Source organism: Neltuma alba, unplaced genomic scaffold (genome assembly GCF_004799145.2).
Source record: "Neltuma alba isolate B1F8T4 unplaced genomic scaffold, ASM479914v2 tig00013117_pilon, whole genome shotgun sequence".
NCBI classification, from domain to species: Eukaryota; Viridiplantae; Streptophyta; class Magnoliopsida; order Fabales; family Fabaceae; genus Neltuma; species Neltuma alba.
Window position 1 is genome coordinate 93,351 of NW_021637439.1, and position 17,148 is coordinate 110,498.

Consider the following 17,148-nt stretch of genomic DNA (forward strand, 5'->3'; position numbering starts at 1 on the left):
ATAATATATCTTTTTTATATGTAACTAAACTCCCTGATGCATTTTATCTTCCATTTTGTGCCACTTATAAATTAAGTGCAATTAATTTTTTTCTTACATGTAATATATCTTTCTTTTGTGGAACTAAATCTTTGCTCTGTGCAATTTATCTTCATTAATATGCAACTTAGGTTAGGCACAATCAAACTCTAATAATGCGCAATATATATTTCTTATGTATAACTAAACTCTCAATCTGTGCAATTAAGGGTATTTTGGTCTTTTCATTATGAAATTTATTTATATTAAAGGACCTCAAAAGATGACAAATTGTCAGGTCCCATTCACCAATATATTTTTCAAATAGGACTTCCCCCCAATTTTCCCTTATATTTACATACAACCATACCAATAAATAAATAAATAAAAAGGTTGAGATGCAAGTTTGTCCTTAAAATTTAAAACCATAACATTATTATTTCCTACCACAAAAAATATTAATGGTTAATGTCTCTATTTTAACAGCCAATGTTAATTTTTCAATAGGAGGAGACATTATTACTATAATTTTAAACTTTCAAGACAAATTTGAATCCAAAAAATTTCCCAATCGTCGGCACTCCTAAATGAAAGTTTTCAGAATAAATTTACACCTTAACCCATAAAAAAACCTAAATGAACAGGGTGCATGCAAGAAAAAATAAAAACAACTGCTGTTAAAAACACACACACACACACACACACATATATAAATAAAAACAACGCTGAGAAGCTGCAATAACACCTGTGCGCGCGTGCGTGCGCGCGCTTTTGACATGAAAGATCAACTTCTTATTGAGAATTGCAGTTTGAAGCTAGTCCACTTATATACAATATATATACTTGAAAGGATTGCAGTACGAGCTTCCCATACAATATATAGTTATTTACAATATAAAACTCCAGACATTCTTGTACCTCACACAGACAACCTAAGCCCATCATCACTAGTGACTTGAGTATATATTACCTCCACTCCAAAGGATACTCCTAAGTATAGCATAATTTATACTACAAACTAAGTCTAGTATTTTTACAACACGAAAACGGATCGCCCAACTTGCAAGGAGGGAGCTACAGATCGAAGCTATGGCTGTTAAAATGGAAGATGGGATGATGGCGTTGTCTTGTTATGCTGTGATACCTGATTTCTTGGGCAACAGTAGACTGAAGCGCTGGAGGACCACACACTATAACTCCCACATCAACATGGCCCCATTTCTCTGATACCCATTCAAATATTTCTGCACCAGCAAGATGAGATTCAGCATAAGCTCATGGGCAATGTGGATGCGTGCGTTTAATAGAGTATTAATTTAGGATGTATCGTTTATACTTCAACAATAATTAAACTTCATTCAAACATACCTTTAAAGTCTGGTCTCGAACCATATCTAGTGACAGTTGAAATTGCAGCATATTCCTGACTTGGATCCTTGGGAATTGCAGTCCCGTTTTGCTCAATTTTCTCGGCCTTCATATTTGTATTATTGGATATTTCCTTTGCACAACTTTGCTTTTCCCAAATATGCCACAAACCAACCACCAGACCACCAAAGATAACAACACTTGCAACCATGCAGGCCACAAAAAGTAGCCCTTTGTACCACCATTTTCTTACACCAAATGGATTTATGTAGAAGACGTTCAACAAACCCAATAAGATCACAAATCCCACAGTAGATGAGATAACATATAGTCCAGACCATATGTTGTCTCCAGTGCCAGCCAAAACAGACATGCCACGAACACTGGGCAGAGGACAGAGTGAAGACCTCATTGGCTTGTAAACACATCCCTCTTCCTGAAGATAACAACAATAAATACCATTAAGTGGTGATAAATTAAAAACGCAAAGATGGATTCCTAAACTCAGTCTTCAAAAGATATAAATATTAAAACAATCATGAAGGAACACAAGGCATATCACCATTCAGCTGGATAGACCTCTTATTTGTATCTTGATGATTACAACTTACAACCTCTCAATAATATAAGCACTGGTGGAAGAATGCAGTGGCTAACCAGGAAGCTAGACTCACCAGAGGAGGTTCCGATTCCCGAGTGACATAAATGTGGATATCAATATTAACTTTCTCAGCAAAGAACGGACAGATTGCTTCCATGTCAATGCTCGAAAGAAGTGGAAGTTCATTGGATTTTTTTACTGCCCAAACAAGTATAATTCTTTTTGGTAGACAGGGTTTTCCTTCCCTTACGCGATGGAGAATATCACTCAATACTGCAAGGAAGGGTGAAAGTCCAATACCACCAGCCACTAAGATAAGATTTTCATACCTAAGAATACAAAATGGCCACATCACTTTGTCAGTCGAACCATAAATAAAAGTTTACTTTTCTCAAAGTTTATGTATCCAGTGACTAAATATATCAAGGTGCATATTAATTATCGTATGCTCAAAACTGAAAATACATAAAGAAAGGCACATACATCAGGTGATACGGCACTTCATGTCCATATGGCCCTTCGACGGAAACTTTTACCACAGACGGTTCTTTCAGTGCTTCAGCTTCAATTATTTTTTGTCTCAACTTTTCTGTCCATTTGCCCAGAACCTTTATCAGAACAGCAAGATGATACTTTCCATCCAAGGGGCTAGAAGAGACACTGAATGGATGCCACTGCAGCCATGATAATTCTCGGACTTGAATGAAGATGAAACTCAGGGCATTGTATCTCAGATCTGCATTTTTAAAAAATATATTGTCATCGGTATGGCATTGATACAGAGAAATGAGGGCAAAATATTAAGGATTAGCATACTTACTTTGAGGCTTTGACACAACCAATTCCACTGTTCCACAAGGAAGGCACTTAGCTGAGACTACATTAACGGTCCTTCGGGATTGGCAGAATCGCAGAAAGCGATCAAGCACAAAAAGAAATATTCCCCCGGCAGCCATAGTGAAAATGAAATCACCAACGTGCAAAGCCAAAAAGACAACGAAGACCACATATAATTGATGAGTGTAGAAGAACAACTCAAAATTCCATTTCCTCACTGGAGAAAAAGAGGTCACCCACATCAGCAAACCAGCTATAAGGCTGATAACTCCCGGAAGATTAGCAACACCAATATCTTTCCACTGAATCAACTGCAAATGGGGGCCCAATATTGTAAAGGGACGTAAATATTTTGATTGATGAAGCCAACATATTTGAGCAGAACATAGATTTTACAGGAGAGATAAGGCTTGTTGTTGTATAGATTTCACTGGAGAGAAATTTGTACTCAGCAGAAACAGGTATGTCAAAGCAAAGCCACCTTTTGAGCAATCTTACTTATAGGCGACCAAATAAAGATTCAGAATGAGACTGCTTTTTACCCACCATGTTTTCATTGCAAAAACAATGCTAGCAGACATGCCAAGCAAACCTATATCATTTTAAGCGCAAACGGCAGCAAGAACAAAGTTTTCCATATAATGAGTGATTAACTGAAATTTGGTTTAGAATTAATCATCTCTGGTCATGAGGTTATGGTTCAAGATCAACAAAAAGGTAATTGGATGATAGTAGAATACGCAATGAGTGCTAATTTAGCAAAAATATACCACGGAGGGCTTATATTATTTTACATGTGCATAAATCACTCAAGTCTCATCATTGCTTAGTTATATTTTACATTCCACTTTGGCCCTAATCAATGGATAAGATGGTTTGTTTACTTCAGGAATGAAGAAAAATGGAAGTTTCAGTCAGTAACAAACAAACGACACATAAAAAAGGAAAAAAGGGAAAGAATTCCTCTGCATCTATACATTCCATATTTTTCTTTGTGAGAATATTCAAGCAAAGATATTTATACAGAAGACTCACTTCTTGCATTAGTCGGCCATCCATTGCCCATGCTATGACATAGAAAAGTCCATGAAGAGTAAAAAGCACCATGGTCAGGTGTCCCAGCCATACATGATATCTTGTAGCATGCTCAAAAGGGATATCTATAAGGCGGAGAAGAACAGAACCCCTTGAAATTGGAAGAAATAAAAATGCTAGGCAATATAATCCAATCGAACCAAGGCGAAGCCCCAGAATTTCCAACATTATTATGCTGAAAAAATCAAAGTTGGAAAGTCAGATAATCATTTTCTTCACGATAGCATAATATTTGAAACCTAGGCAGTGTTGTGAAAGATTACAAGTTTCTACGCCAAATACCTGTACAATATTTAATTAAATCAACATCATAACCCTTGTGAGTACAACAATAGAACATCCCAAATTAGAAGCAAGAGAAGGGAGCACTTGGAAACCATGTCAAGACTCCTATTCAAGGAAGCAGCACAAGGCACTTTGCTATATTGCTTATATTTTACAGTTACAGAGAAATGATATCAATGAATAAGATTTGGCCACCTCACTTGAATGCATAAAGTCTTCATTGACATATACATAGGTTTGTTAGAATTTTGATTAGTCATTGTTCATTCTTTTTCCGTATCTTGGGAGAAGGCTTGTTCTGGATCTCTGGCTGAGACAGGAACTAGACGCTGCTAATAGTTACTGCTCTTAGATTCGTATCCTCCAAGCTTAAATTGAAACTAGACCCTACTAACAATGTAGCCTTCAGTAGTTTATATACATGTTAAGCACTAGAAAGAATTTGTTGGACTATTTTTTGGGCCCCTTAAAGCTTTTTCACACACAAAACCGGAAAATGAGGAAGCAACTTGGATGAGAACTTATTGAATATTTATCATTTTAATATTTAAATAATTATTTTATATAAAATTATGACAAAATGCACCACAGCTTACAAAACAAAATGAAAGGGGATGATCAATTGCACACGAAATCGTGGAAAGTATGCCTCTGGACGACAAGGCCGGTAGGCGTATCATAGAATGATTTGAAAAGCTCAAGACTGTCAAGGAGAATTACATATAAAAAGCTTAAGCTAAAGCATGTTAAGAAATGTTAAATTAAAGAGCATCAATTGTCGAATGAGGGCCCATGAAAAAAAAAAAAATTATAATCTACAACAAAGTATAAGAGGAAAACCAGAGTCCTCCACGAGAAACTAAATGGACAGAAACATGTGATGCAAAATAGTAAGTGCCAGATAGAGGTGATGGAAAGGCACCTAGATCAAGAACTCATACTTCCATAGTTTTAATTTACCTCTTTGATTTAAAGTAAAACTGGTCGGACACAAATTCAAGGGCCCTCACGGTGTAAGCATAAACAGCCCATATAACATATGCTGAAAACAGGACAATCCCAATGAACTCCGTAGCAGAAACAACCCCGAATGGTCCGTCCACTAGCACGGGAAATGTCCATAGTCGGAAACTTGGCCGCTTGGGATTCTTCTTCCTGCAAGGCAAATTCCGTATAATTTCATACGCACACAGAGGAACAAAAAACATCAAATGTTAACATTACCGGGGAAAAGAATTTACTCCTCTCGTTCGTTCTTAATATAAGACCTCGTTCTTGAGTTGGTTTTTGTCTTAAATAAAAGACTCATTTATTATATTTATCAATTTTTTCTAAATTATCTCTATGATACTTCCTCAAACATAATCAAGTAAAAGAGGAAGATGTATTAAGAAAGATGATTACAGTGTTTTAAAAAAAAATATACCACGTTTCTTATAATTAACTAACTTACCTAACCTTTTTAATCTAATCAAATGAATTAAATGGGTTTTATATTAAGCACAGGAGGAGTAATTTCGAACAAAATCCACGTACGCCTGACTTTTAAGAGAAAAAACGTTTTTTTTTCCCGTCTTGTACTCTGGACTTCGTTTTGCTTTCATTTTCTTCAGTCAGATATTCGCAACTTGTGGGGTCGAAATTATTAGCGGGAAATAATATAAAATATTGTAGCAAGCCAATTGATGATGGAATCATCTATTGGCAGACTAAAATCTGGTTCAACATATAGCTATTTTCAAGCAACAAATTGGAAAAAAAAAAAAACAAAGAAAAGAAAAATCACGTACTCGTGAAGCTTCTCCTCCCCAGAAACGATTAGGTGAGCAATGGCGAGGAACGAAATAATAAGAATTGGACCGCTTAACAATAGAAAAATGCTTCCTGCACCATATGTACAGTATTTTTTCAGCCTCAAATTCAAGCAACATAAACCATCATCGGAAAAAAGCAGAGTAAACTAACCTGTAATTCCAAAAGGGGTTCCTTCGGTTGCACGAATCCATCTTCGGAACAGCAAGTCATTGAAAAATTCTGCCGGCAGCAGAAATATTACAGCTACCCATGCAATGAAAATCACCCAAATCAAGGACTTGAGAGTCCATTTAGTAGCCGATACAAAAATGGAGGTCTTCTTGGTATCACCACTTTCAACAGCTGCAGGAGAAAGCAATGGAGTCTGAACTGAGTGATTATTTTCCATGGATGGACGGAAATTGTTTGAGAACCCTGATCCTCACCACGCAGGGCCCGTTGTTATAAACGAGGATGGAAAAGCAGCCAAATTTGAGTGGAACCCACGGCCAAAATGCGGTCAGAAAATCAACTGGACAGAGCGCGCACCAGAACCACATAAATAAAATGAATTCCATCCGGAAATAACAGAAGCGGAGTCTGCCAGTGTGACTCCGGTGTGAGTTTCTGGTGTTTGGATTAATTTTATTGAGGTCCACATAAATGCATGAGAAGATAAAGAAGATAAAATTTAATTACAACCCCTCATTTGGTTGCTGTATGTACCTGTCGGATCAATATAATTTATCTTTTAAGGATGACCTTTTTAACTGGTGTCTTTCTGCACTAGTGTAGATGTTAAGTACACATTTGTAGTTAAGTTAATCGTCAATGCTAACTAGCAATTCTTCTTACAATGGTTATGTGTGTGTATTGAAGTCATGCAACATTATATTTATATTATATTTGTTCCCAAAATATTTAGCTGTTAGATTAGATCTAACGAGATGCTTTTGAGCATGATTTAAAACTCTTTCGGTGGATCGTATGAGATTCAATAGTATAGGAACTACTAATACAGGGTTTGGTAAGATAAAATCTAACAAAGAGTTGATGTTGTGTAACACGGGGAGGGGGTCTCTTAGTGTATGAACCCACACACAGGTAAAAGATAACGGTTAGAACGGTGGAAGTTAGTTGCACCATGAATCAAGATACTTTTTCCACTCTTTTATTGCCATATTTTTCTTTCCCATCCAGTTTTTTTTTTTTTTTTTCCCTTTTCCGAAGTCATAATTCACACGCACATTAATGGTTTGGACTCATAATTTTACTCTTAAACTCCAAGCAGGACGGTAGTGCCATTCAACTAGTCTCACTGGTCCATAATTTATGTCACTTTTAAAACGAAAATTTGATCCAAAATATAAGTTATTTGAACAACATTTAATACTTATTTGTTAATTTTATCTCTACAATTAATACTTAAATATAACTCCTTGTCATAACCTTATTTAATGTGACTATAATTAGGAAAAAAAAATTTAACTTGCAGCAGATTTAATGAGTCAACTATCATTTTATTTAAATTAATAAATTAATTAAAATGACTTGTGAGTAAAAAGTCCAACATGATTACAAGGTCGCTGGGTGAAAGCACGACCGTGACCCTGAAATAATAGAAGCCCCACGTCCCCAGTCGATCCGAGCACCTTCCCCCTGTGGTGTACAAAACCTACAAGTGGACCTCCTTCTCCCACACGTGTCAATTCATCTCCAGTCCCTTTCTCTGTTAATTATCGTAATCGGTCTTCGTCAAGTTAGCCTATATTGTGCTATTTCTCATCCATTTATCTCAATTTTTAGCAAATGGTATTATTTGTGGTGAGTGATTCAACTTTTTTTTGTTTTGTGTGATAAGCAAGATTCAACTTAATTTTGGGTTAAAATTTTGAAAATTACAATTACTTTCAAAAATTAAAGACAATGTCAAGTTACAATTAAATTTTAAAAAATTGTTATTAAAATAATAAAAAGTGTTGAAAATTTGATAATTGTTAGGTTATATATAATCCACCCCTGATAAATTAGAGTTATATAAAAACTAAGTAAGGATGTTCTTAGGATAGGAGAAGAATAGAACCAAGATGGACCCATCCCAATCTAGTCCCAATGAATAAGAATGAAACGTGATTTTCATTCCATATCTCATTTTGTCTTGAAGTCATCTTAGTCTCATTGGGATTGGAAAATCCTATTCTACTTGTTGCCCAAACCATTATAATTCTAGGTTGGGTCTTTACTTCTATCTCATAATATTTATTTTTAATCGAGCTTTTGAAGATAAAAATACTAAAAAAATTATTATAGAGAAAACCTAATTACATAATGTAAAATTTATAGTGCAAAACCAATAATGAAAAAAAAAACAAAACACAAACACACACACACACTATGTGATGGCTTCATGGATTATTTCATTCAGGAAGAAGATTTTGTTAAGATGCCACTGCAACTTAAAACCTGAAAATTATTGTATGAAATAATAATTATTAATATGTGAACTAAATAATTTAGGGTTAAGAGTCAAAAATACCCATAAAAATATATCAAAAGTTCACACAACACCATGAAATTTTTTTGGAATCAAATTTAGCAATCCAAGTTTTAAAAAAGCCCAATAACGTCAACCATTAAAATGCACAAACATTCGTTACTTTTGTAGTGTGACTTATGATATTTTTAATGAAAGTATCAAACATAGCCCCAATTAAAACCAAAAAAGTTAACTTATATTCACCAAACAGCATATCATTTTTAAAGGACTAAGGTGCAAAAATACCCATCAACTTTTTTCAAAAGTGCACCAAATGCAATATACTTTTTTCATGTGCAAATTTACCCATCAATGTTAAAAAACTTAGCAAAAATAACACTACCGTTGTTCCCAATTATGTTGACCATAGATGCATATGTGGCCATAATAATATTCTAGTTGGCAGTAGGAAAAAAAGTAAAACTAAAAATGATGCTAGTTAATATTATTTTATCAATTTATTAATTTAAAAAAATTTTAAAAAATTTGTGGATTTCTATTAATGCACTTCCCACTCTCTCTTCCTTTCTTCCATCTCTCTCGATCCGTGACCCTTCCTCTCTATCTCCCCATATTCTTCGAACCTTTCTTCCATCTTTCTCGATCCATCACCCTTCCCCCCTGTCTCCCCATATTCTTCAAACCCTAGAGACTATGGTGGCATACTCCACCAATAGCGGTAGCAGTGAAGGTGTAGACGATGGCAATGACAGAGTCTTGACAACGATGACATATTAGAGATACCTAGACCTCTCTCAATTTTTTGACCTATCTACCCATTTTCTTCACATAATGTGTCTATGGTGACATCCTCCAGTGATGATGGCGGCGGTAGTGAAGGTGTAAACGATGACAACAATGTGGTCAAAGATGCCTAGATCATTAATGCGTTGTAATGTTCAAAATTTTTATTTTTAAATTTAAGTTGTATTAAAATGAGATTAATTAATAATATTTAAAATTTAATCTTACTGCCTAAATTATAAATCATAATTTTGTGATAAATATATATAAATTCATAAAGAGAATAAATAAATGATAGTTAAAAATAATAATAATTAAATGAATAAGACCAATAATATATATTTAAAAAAAAGACAAGCAGGTAGGTGGCTTGCGTGAGGGTGAGGGGGAGTAATCCCTCCTCGTGGCCCTTGCTTTAAAAAAAAAAAAAAAATTATTAAAAAAATAGTAGGGTCACGTGCTCCCTACCATTGATTCAACCTATTTGCCCCTTCCCTATTCATTCTTCATTTCGCCTCTGTTCTGTCTTTTGCTTTGCCAACTGGAGTGAGAGTGAGAGTGAGAGTGAGAGTGAGAGAATTAAAGAGTAAGAGAAAGAAGGGAATTTTACTTGGTCTCATCTAGGACATTTAGGTAAGCTAGTTTCATTATACTTTTTTTCTATTTAGCTTCTTCTTTTTACTTTTAAGTTTTTGATAGAAAAATAAAATTTATTAAAGCTTGATAGATTTTTTATCTTTGAGACTTCTAACTTATTATTATGATATTAATAGAGCTTATAACGTTAGAACAAGAGTTTTACGACCTGGATTTTTATTTAGATGGTTAATTTTAGGAAATATAAGTTAGGGTTTGGTTGGAAAATTATGATTTATGATAATGGTGATATTAATTTTGAATTTGATCTCTTAGTTTAGTTTATTAGATGTTATATTGAAGATTCAATGCTTGGGTTTTAAGGATTTTGTTACAATATAAATATTGATGGTTTTTGGAGGAACTTTAACTAGTGAAAGCTAGATGTTTTGAATAAATTAGGAAAATAATTGCCATTCAATGATTCTAATGAATGAGAGATGATCAATAGAAGAAGAAAATGGGATTGTAATGATGATTTGAGGAATGGTTAATGCATGGCTATTTTTTTAAGAATTAAAGTAAGCACTTTTTGGGGATTTTTGGATTGTTAGAAGGAATTATCCTTGTTAATAATTTTAATAAGTAAAATAGAGTTAAGAAGTTTTAGAAATTGTTATTTGGAAGGATGATTGGAGGAATAGATGAATTATTATCTTTTTTTCTAAAGAATTTTTAAGTGATCCAATTATGGGGATTTAACTAGTAAACTATTTAATGTTATATTAAATAGTTTTTTTTATTTATATATGTTTATAAATTTATTATTATAGAGTGAGTTTAGTTTTGTTAGTGGCAGTCTCACCCAAGAGGAGGGTGAATTGAGTGAGTTATAAAAATTTGCGGGATTAAAAATAAATACTATCGGAAACAGAAAGTGTAAGTTTAGGAAGATTTTACTATAGAGAGAAAGACACAAGATTTATACTGGTTCGGTCTTAACCACTTGACCTACGTCCAGTCCTCAGAACACCTCTGAATATTTCACTATCTTCCAAAATTGATCGGGCTCTTGGCGCCTCAGTACAATAATTGAGTCACTCAATCACTCCCCTTACTTCCCGTAAGGTTACAGACCCACTCAAGAGTCCACACTCTTGAGTATCACGCAAATGTAATAAATGATGAGTGAGTAATTTCTCTTACAGAGTGAATAGATGATAAACACTGACGCTCAGTATAATGAAAGAACAGAGTATTGAATGCAACAGTAAATGATCACAGATGGTAGTTCGGGTATTCAATTCTCTTTCATTAATGCTTCTTCGCGCCTTTTATAGTTGAGGTCGTTAAGTAACCGTTAGACGGAAGAGCTTCTAGCTGTTGTGACTCTGTTTGTGTGTTTTCTTAGTTGCAATGATTCCGCCATTAATGCTTCTGAGCTTCTGACAAAGTAGGTTACACGCTACGTAATCAACCGTTGAAAAGTCGTTGGGATTTTCCTTCGTAATCTGCAACAAAACTTTTACTCAATAAGTTGATCTTTGCAATGTAAGCCTTAAAGCAAAACTGAATAGGTGATAATATGATTATTCATTGTTTTCAGGTGGAATCAAATGTTTGTTGAATATGCAGAATAATAATCTGAACATATTTGATCGAAGTGCTGATCGATCACTGGTTGATCGATCAGGTTATCGATAATCAGAGAGTTAACGAACAATATTCGATCATATTATCGATAAATGGTTGATCGATAATGTGATCAATAAATGATGACAAAATCAAAGTGCAGAACGAGTAAAGTGTATTACCATTTATCTGAGTCTTTATCGATAACTGATTTATCGATCATATGATCGATAAATACACCTCAGATTTGGTTGTCTTATCTGTTTCATGTTCGATTAATCTACATTATCAATCAAGTGATTGATAATTCACAGTAAAATTCTATAAACTCTACGTTAACAATGATCGATCATTTTATCGATCAGTGGATTATCGAACAGCTTATCAATCAAAATATCAGTTATGTTACTTGTTTACACTGTCAATTTATCTGACAGCTTATTGATAAACACTTGATCCATCAGATGATCGATCAACACACTGAACCACTTTTATCTTACTTTGTTATCATCAAAACCATAATCCTAACATTCTCTCCCTTTTTGATGATAACAAAACATAAGTAAGAACTATTAAACAAGTAGCATCAGAAACATCAAAAATTAAGACAATAGATAGATCAAAGCAACAAACATTCATTGAGAGCATAAACTGTCAAGCATAAGCTGTCAACATTCAACAGTAGCCAAAATACATCAGTAACAAGAATGACAGCAGCAAAATACATTGGGAACAAAAATGACAGAAAACTAAACAGCAAAAAAAATCTAATCAACATCAGTTTTCTTCTCCCCTTTTTTTCAGCATCAGATGAGGGGGAAGGAGTAGGGACAGTGGGAATGGTCAAGGGAATAGAAAGAGGTGGAAGACGAGAAAGTGGAGAAAATGATGGAAAATGTAAGGAGTGAACTGGCTGAGGGACTGTGATGAGAGCAAGAGTGGTAGAGGGAGTGACAGAGATAGATGGGACAGAAGGAGAAGTGGTAATGGGAGAAGTGGGTAAGGGAGAGGAAGGAGGTGCAGGCTCATGGTGAGGAGGAGAGGGTGGATGAGATAAGAGGTCCTCATAGCTGAAACTTGTGCTGGGGGCAGTGAAGTTGTTGCAGAGAGAAGCTACCATCCCTTTGAGTTCTCTTATCTCTTTGTCCACTGAATGAAATCTCTCTGAAACTTCTTTTTCCAAAACCACCATGGCTTGTCAGTGAAGGTCCAGGATTGTGGAAATGCCCTCTAACTTCCTATCTGAGATTTCCCCATAATCTCTGACAGTGATGTATACTCTCCTCTCAAACTCTTGAAGCTCAGTCTAAAACATCTCCCTGATTGATCTCTCCATGAAGGATGGTCCAGGGGCATGAGAGGGAGGTACAGTGGATTCAGCCTCATCCTGAGTCCTAGAGGTACTTACAGCTGGTTGTTTCCCTTTATCCTTCTGAGATATCTTCTGTGATGGTTTGAAGGGAACAAAAATTCTCATCTTGTTGAGCTGCGTGAGACCAAAAGCAGGAACCTTGGTCTTGAGTTCTCCAGGCTCAAATGGGGCAATATTATGTGCCTATAGGAGGTAGGTAGCCAGCTGAGGGTAGGGAATTGGGGTGGATTTGGACTTGTGAAGGACAAAGTCCTTCATCTCAGTGTAGATTAGATCCCCAATATTTATCTTCTCCCCACTAATAATCCGAGCCAGAAGAAGATAGTCATCCAGAGTAAGGTGTGAGAAACTTCCAGATTTATTGATCATGCTCCTAGAGTAGATGTAATGGATTATTCGATAAAAATCACACATCTGCTTAGGTGGAAAGTTCAGCTCACCAGGGTAATCATCACTCTGCATCAAAATTCTGTATGCTTTTATCTCATTCATATCTCCCCCTCTTACAAATTCCTGAGTCCCCAGCAGCTCATTCAACTTAGTGCTAGTGATTTTGAACGATCTGCCTCTCAGTGTGACCCTCAAATAATCTTCTATGAGATTGTCCTTATCATCATATTCTTCTACTGATTCCATATTGCAGTAGAATCTCTTAACTACCTCAGGACAGTATTCACCACCTATAATTAACCAATTAGAGTAGTGCTGCAGTAGGTCACCTAAGTCGAGATTGATCTGCTTGTTTTTCTTTAGGCTATCTATGTTCATAGATACCATAGGGCAGAATCTTCTATTGGCAAAATCAGTTTTATACTTTGCTATATTTACTTCACTATCAAGATTGCCAATTAACAAGTCAGAGAACTCAGTTGATATACCTTCAGTGGGGATTTGCCGAGAGCTTCCTTCCTTTGTTCTCTGTGTTTTCTGTCTAGACTGCCTGGGTACAAAAATTTTTAGAGCTGACTCCACAGCTTTCTAAACTGAGGCTTCTTCATCTGACTCAGTCTCATATTCTTCAGTGACCATAGGAAGCTTTGACTTGACTCGAGGAGATTTTCTGGGTTGCTCTTTGGTTTGCTTCTCTCGAATTTTCAGGACCCCCTTTTTCTTGGTTGATTCTTCCCTCACTTTTGGTCTGTATCGTTTCTTAGTGCCCGAGGGAGTAGTCTCGCCTGATTGAACTTGTTTCTCAGAGCTCTCTTCCCTCTCCACGTTAGGTTGTTTCACTCGCGCCATTTCTGAGGTACTAAGGAATTTTTGAGAGATTGATCGGTTGAAAGGATGTGTTTTGAGCTCGATGAAGGTCGAAAAGGTAGTAGGGATGGATTCAAGTAGAAGAGAGGTTGGAAATTTAATAGAACAGTGATTCTTGACCGTTGCGAGAAACAGGGGACGGGTAATGTTCGAGTTAGGGTTCGATAACTAACAGAGGAGTTTCAAAAATTTACCGTTATAAGCTTCAGAATTATCGATCATGTTATCGATCAACTGATGATCGATCACGTGTTTGATAAATATGAAGAACATACAAGAACACAGAATAGAATTATCGATCAAGTTATCGATCAAGCAATTATCGAACATGTTATCGATAAAATTAGTAACAAAAACGTGTACCTGGTCTGTTTATCGATCATTTGATCGATAATCCATTTATCGATCAGCTTAATGATTAATGCTTACCAATTCTGAAGGGAGTGTCTCAATATCTTGGCGCTCCTAATCGATGTTCTGATCGATAATCCATTTATCGATTAGCTTATCGATAATCAACGTTCTAAATTACTTTCTTTTTCTTGATATGCTGAATTTGTCGATCAGGTGATCGATAAATTGCTTCTTCTTAGCATTATGATTATCGATCTCTTGTTCGATCATTTCACACTCTGTTTACCTCTGTTTTTTTTAACAAAATAGAGCTTCCTGCAAAACAAATTTCTATCTACTCCGATGCTTAAGTTAGCTGTCTAATCATCAAAACATTAAATTTAAACATTCAAATTTGAGAGATAACATGAGATTTCTTACAGTTCATTGGGATTTACCATTCCCAATTCCCTTCGAAAGAAGTTGAACTTTTGCTGATCCAGAGGCTTTGTGAAAATGTCAGCTATTTGATATTCAATGGGGATGAACTCAACCTTTACATCTTTCTTTTGAACATGGTCCCGAATGAAATGATGTCGAACATCGATATGTTTAGTTCAGGCATGATGGATTGGATTCTTGGACAGACTTATTGTGCTCGTGTTATCACATAGGATTGGAATCTCACGTAAGTTGATTCCTAAATCCTGTAGTTGTTGCTTTAACCATAAGATCTGAGCACAACAGCAGGCAGTGGCTACATATTCTGATTTAGTTGAGGAGATTGCCACAGTATTTTGCTTTTTGCTTGACCATGAGACAAGACACCCTCCGAAAAATTGACATTGTCCATTGGTGCTTTTTCTGTCTGTCTTATATCCTCCATGATCTGCATCTGAGTATCCCATTAGATATTCTGCTCCCCTTTTTGGATACCAGATTCCTAAATTCTGAGTTCCTACAAGATATCTGAGAATTCTCTTGACATCTTCTTCATGTGACTCTTTTGGAGCTGATTGATATCTTGCGCACATTCCCATATTGAATTGAATATCTGGTCTACTAGCAGTGAGATATAGTAATAAGCCAATCATTTCTCTATATCTAGTCAGATTCACGTCCTTGCCGTCTTCGTCTGCATCTAGCGAGATGGTTGAGCTCATAGGAGTCTTTACACTTTTGGCATTCTCTAATCCATATTTCTTTAATAACTCCTTCAAATATTTCGTCTGGGATATAAATATGCCGTTTTTCTTCTACTTGATTTGTAATCCCAGAAAGAAATTTAGCTCTCCCATCATTGACATTTCGAACTCTCCCTGCAATAGCTTAGCAAACTCTTGGCAAATATCTTCATTAGTAGCACCGAAAATAATATCTTCCACATAAATTTGAACAATCAAAAGATCTTTCTTATTTCTTTTAATCAAAAGTATGGCATCCACTTTGCCTCGTTCAAATCCTTTTTTTTATCAGAAAATTGCTAAGTCGTTCATACCAAGCTCTAGGAGCTTGCTTTAAACCATATAACACCTTTTTTAGTTTATAAACGTGATCAGGAAAATTTGAATCTTTAAAACCAGGAGGTTGTTCGATAAAGACTTCTTCTAAAATATAACCGTTCAAAAATGCACTTTTAACATCCATTTGATACAATTTGAAATCTTTAATGCAAGTAAACGCTAAAAGTACTCGTATGGCTTCCAGTCTGGCTACTGGAGCATATGTTTCTTCATAATCAATACCTTCTTCTTGATTATAACCTTTAGCTACCAATCTGGCTTTGTTTCTGAAGATTTGTGCAGACTCATCGAGCTTATTTTTGAATACCCATTTGGTGCCTATGACCGGATAATCATTAGGTCTGGGTACCAATTCCCAAACTTGATTTCTCTCAAATTGGTTAAGCTCTTCCTGCATTGCGACTATCCAGAATTTGTCGGATAGTGCCTCGTCAACATTGGTAGGTTCAATGTGAGATATGAATACAGAGAAACGCACTTCATTGAACACTTGTCTTCGGGTTTTGACCCCTTCATTGACTTTACCAATGGCTTGTTCCAGTGGATGATCTCGGTTATGTCTCCAAGCCTTAGGCCGCTCTAAATTTTCTTGTGAAGAGGGTTCATTTAGATCATCCCTGTTTTCTAAAAAGGTTTCTGAGGGTAGTTTGTTTAAAGACTTGTTCAAATCCAATTTTTGAAAATTTTGAATGATCTCAGCATCATCATCTAGAGGTTTTGAAATTGGTTCGGTTTCAGCAAACACAACATGAATTGATTCCTCAATTGTAAAAGTATGTTTGTTGAAAACCCTATAAGCTTTACTACAATTAGAGTAACCAAGAAATAGACCTTCATCAACTTTAGGATCGAATTTACCCAAGTTTTCTTTGTTGTTGTTGTGAGTGTAGCACTTACTCCCGAAGATCCTTAAATGAGCCAAGTTAGGCTTTCTTCCTTTGTATAGCTCATATGCGTCTTCCGGAGTAGCGTTCTGATGTAGGCTCTATTGGAGATGTAGCAAGCCGTGCTCATTGCCTCTGCCCAGAATACTTGTGAGACTCCTTTCTCGTTCAGCATTGCCCTTGCCATTTCTGTGAGCACTCTATTTTTCCGTTCGACTACTCCATTTTGTTGAGGAGTTCTTGGTGCTGAAAAATTGTGATCAATTCCATGCTCATCACAGTAGTCAGCAAAT

The 17,148-nt window shown here is 35.7% G+C and overlaps 1 protein-coding gene across 1 annotated transcript; it reads right to left on the bottom strand.

Moving 5' to 3' along the window:
- Positions 1-787: 787 nt before the first annotated feature.
- LOC114734568 (ferric reduction oxidase 7, chloroplastic-like) lies at positions 788-6,447 on the bottom strand. Its single transcript, XM_028922184.1, has 9 exons — positions 6,170-6,447; positions 5,995-6,088; positions 5,165-5,359; positions 3,860-4,094; positions 2,808-3,135; positions 2,471-2,723; positions 2,061-2,316; positions 1,387-1,822; positions 788-1,262 (listed from the first exon to the last, which is right to left on the bottom strand). The coding sequence occupies exons 1-9, from the start codon at positions 6,405-6,407 to the stop codon at positions 1,093-1,095; spliced, it is 2,205 nt and encodes a 734-aa protein (XP_028778017.1). The 5' UTR covers positions 6,408-6,447; the 3' UTR covers positions 788-1,092.
- Positions 6,448-17,148: the final 10,701 nt, after the last annotated feature.

Excerpts from the sequence above, each read along its gene's own strand:
- LOC114734568 (XM_028922184.1), bottom strand. The coding sequence starts at position 6,407 with ATGGAAAATAATCACTCAGTTCAGACTCCATTGCTTTCTCCTGCAGCT. Across the intron at positions 6,089-6,169 it reads AACCCCTTTTGGAATTACAG|GAAGCATTTTTCTATTGTTA; the intron begins GTTAGTTTACTC and ends CATATGGTGCAG. Across the intron at positions 3,136-3,859 it reads ATGGCCGACTAATGCAAGAA|TTGATTCAGTGGAAAGATAT; the intron begins GTGAGTCTTCTG and ends CCCCATTTGCAG.